This window comes from Enhydra lutris, unplaced genomic scaffold (assembly GCF_002288905.1).
Source record: "Enhydra lutris kenyoni isolate GAN:26980312 unplaced genomic scaffold, ASM228890v2 scaffoldscaffold22, whole genome shotgun sequence".
Taxonomy (NCBI): domain Eukaryota; kingdom Metazoa; phylum Chordata; class Mammalia; order Carnivora; family Mustelidae; genus Enhydra; species Enhydra lutris.
The window spans coordinates 15,091,580-15,093,701 of NW_019154106.1; the positions used below are offsets into that span (position 1 = coordinate 15,091,580).

The 2,122-nt window shown below is 39.3% G+C and overlaps 1 protein-coding gene across 1 annotated transcript; it reads right to left on the reverse strand.

Annotated features, from left to right (window-relative positions):
- Positions 1–510: 510 nt before the first annotated feature.
- Positions 511–1,572, reverse strand: LOC111149600 (olfactory receptor 4C15-like). Its single transcript, XM_022506742.1, has one exon. It carries the CDS (start codon positions 1,570–1,572, stop codon positions 511–513), a length of 1,062 nt encoding a protein of 353 aa, XP_022362450.1.
- Between the last annotated feature and the right edge of the window lie 550 nt (positions 1,573–2,122).

Genomic DNA, 2,122 nt, shown 5'->3' on the forward strand with positions numbered 1-2,122 from the left:
TTTCAGAACATAGTCATATGATATAGGGACTCCTATAGCTCAGTTTCTGAGAATGCTTGATCTCTTCCATTCTTGAATCATGACTGTTGTCTTCATCAATCACAAAGATCAGTATCCTACACATAAGCTTCTTCTCACTTGAAATAGTGTATGTTTCTGTTTCTGTTTCTCTCAGATATTTTTTTTCATTCCTTACAAATTTACCAAATCATGGGATGAGTGGCAAGAGTCCTGAAGGGTAATTTCTATTTATAATCTTTTATTGAATCTTAGATTTTAAGAAAACATAATCTCCAACTCCTTTTAATTTACTATGAAGATACTGAATTACCAAATTAGAGTTGATAACTGATCTAAGGGTGAAAATATTTTCATAGCCCCATATTACTGGGTCGTGTTTTTATTTTTGGTTTCATTATATAAGCACCTATTAAAGAGGTCCAAAAACACAAAGCTTTTGTCTCGAAAATTTGACTTTTATTCTTCACAATCTTTTTAAACTTTAATATTTCATTTGTCACTACAAAACACCATCAGTCTGTTCCATACTTTCTTTATGGCATTTTTCATTTCCCTATTCCTAAAAGTGTAAATCAAAGGATTGAACAAAGGAGTTAGGATGGTGTAAAATATAGCCACCATTTTGTCAAAGGAGAAAGCAGATGGAGGCCGTGCATACACAAATATGCAAGGGACAAAGAACAAAACCACAATAGCAATATGAGATCCACAGGTGGAAAGAGCTTTCCGCTGCCCTTCAGAACTATGGGTTCTCAGAGAGAGCAAGATGACAACATAGGAGACAAGCAACAAAGAGAATATTATGATGCAGATAGACCCACTGTTGGAAACCACCAAAAGGCCAAAGATGTGAGTGTCAGTGCAGGCAAGCTCCAGTAATGGGTACAAATCACACATGAAGTGATCAATGACATTGGGGCCACAGAAGGGCAGCTGGAAAGTAAAGAGAATTTGTATCATCGAATGCAGAAAACCCCCTGTCCAGGCTATACCCATCAGAATGCCACAGAGCCTCCAGTTCATGATGGTTGTGTAGTGTAGGGGCTTACAGATGGCCACATAGCGGTCATAGGCCATGGCTGTGAGGACAATCACCTCCACCCCAGCGAAGAAGTGTTCGGCAAAGAGCTGGGTCATGCAACCTCCAAAAGAGATGGTTTTCCTCTCATAGAGGGAGTCCACAATCATCTTGGGGGCAATGACAGTAGGGAAGCAGGCATCCAGGAAGGACAGGAAAGCCAAGAAGAAGTACATGGGGGAGCCAAGGAGTGCTGGGCTGTTGCTGATGGTCACCACAATTAGCAAGTTGCCCCCGACAGTTGCAATGTAGCCAAACAAAAACACAACAAATACTATTTTCTGAACATTAGGATTCTGTGAAAGCCCCAGAAGGACAAACTCAGTTACAAAGCTTTGGTTTTGCATGATTTCCAAGGGAAAGCTCAAAGCTGCCAGAAGAAACATGTAGAGTCTACAATTATGAGAAAGAAAAATGTGTTTCAGACAGTGCAATGTGATACAGTAGTCATTAAGAAGTTGGTGCCTCCACATGAAAAATTATCTTCTGTATTTCTAGCATCACTAAGAACACAAAATTCAAAATTTGTTGAAGGTGCTATTGGGAGGTCAGGAAGAATTGAGGAGGAGAAAAATACTATTTTTAAATATTATTAAATACTTTAAAATAGCCAGAGCTACAATAAGGGGCAAAGGAGGTATCCACATGTGGATAAATAGTTTATCTCAATTACCAACTCTAGTCACTTAGCAGTGGCTTCCTGGAGTGAACTGTTGAGAAGGGTTCTAAGGAAAGGAGCATGACACTGGAGTCATCATGTCCACCCATGCGCACAGAATAGGAGCAGAGGGCATTTGCATGTTATCCTTGCCAGGAGTTTGCATGATCTGCAAACAGAAGAATAAGATTCATGTTAAGAGGCACTTGCAAATCATGGCTACTCTCCAAATATTTCTTTAAACATCTGAAATGAACTTGGCCTTTAAGATGAGTTCATTCATTCCTTACAAAAGAGAAAGATACATGGGAAAGCTCCGTACAAACACAGAACAAGTATCCATGTGTTGAATTGTTTGTTTGTTT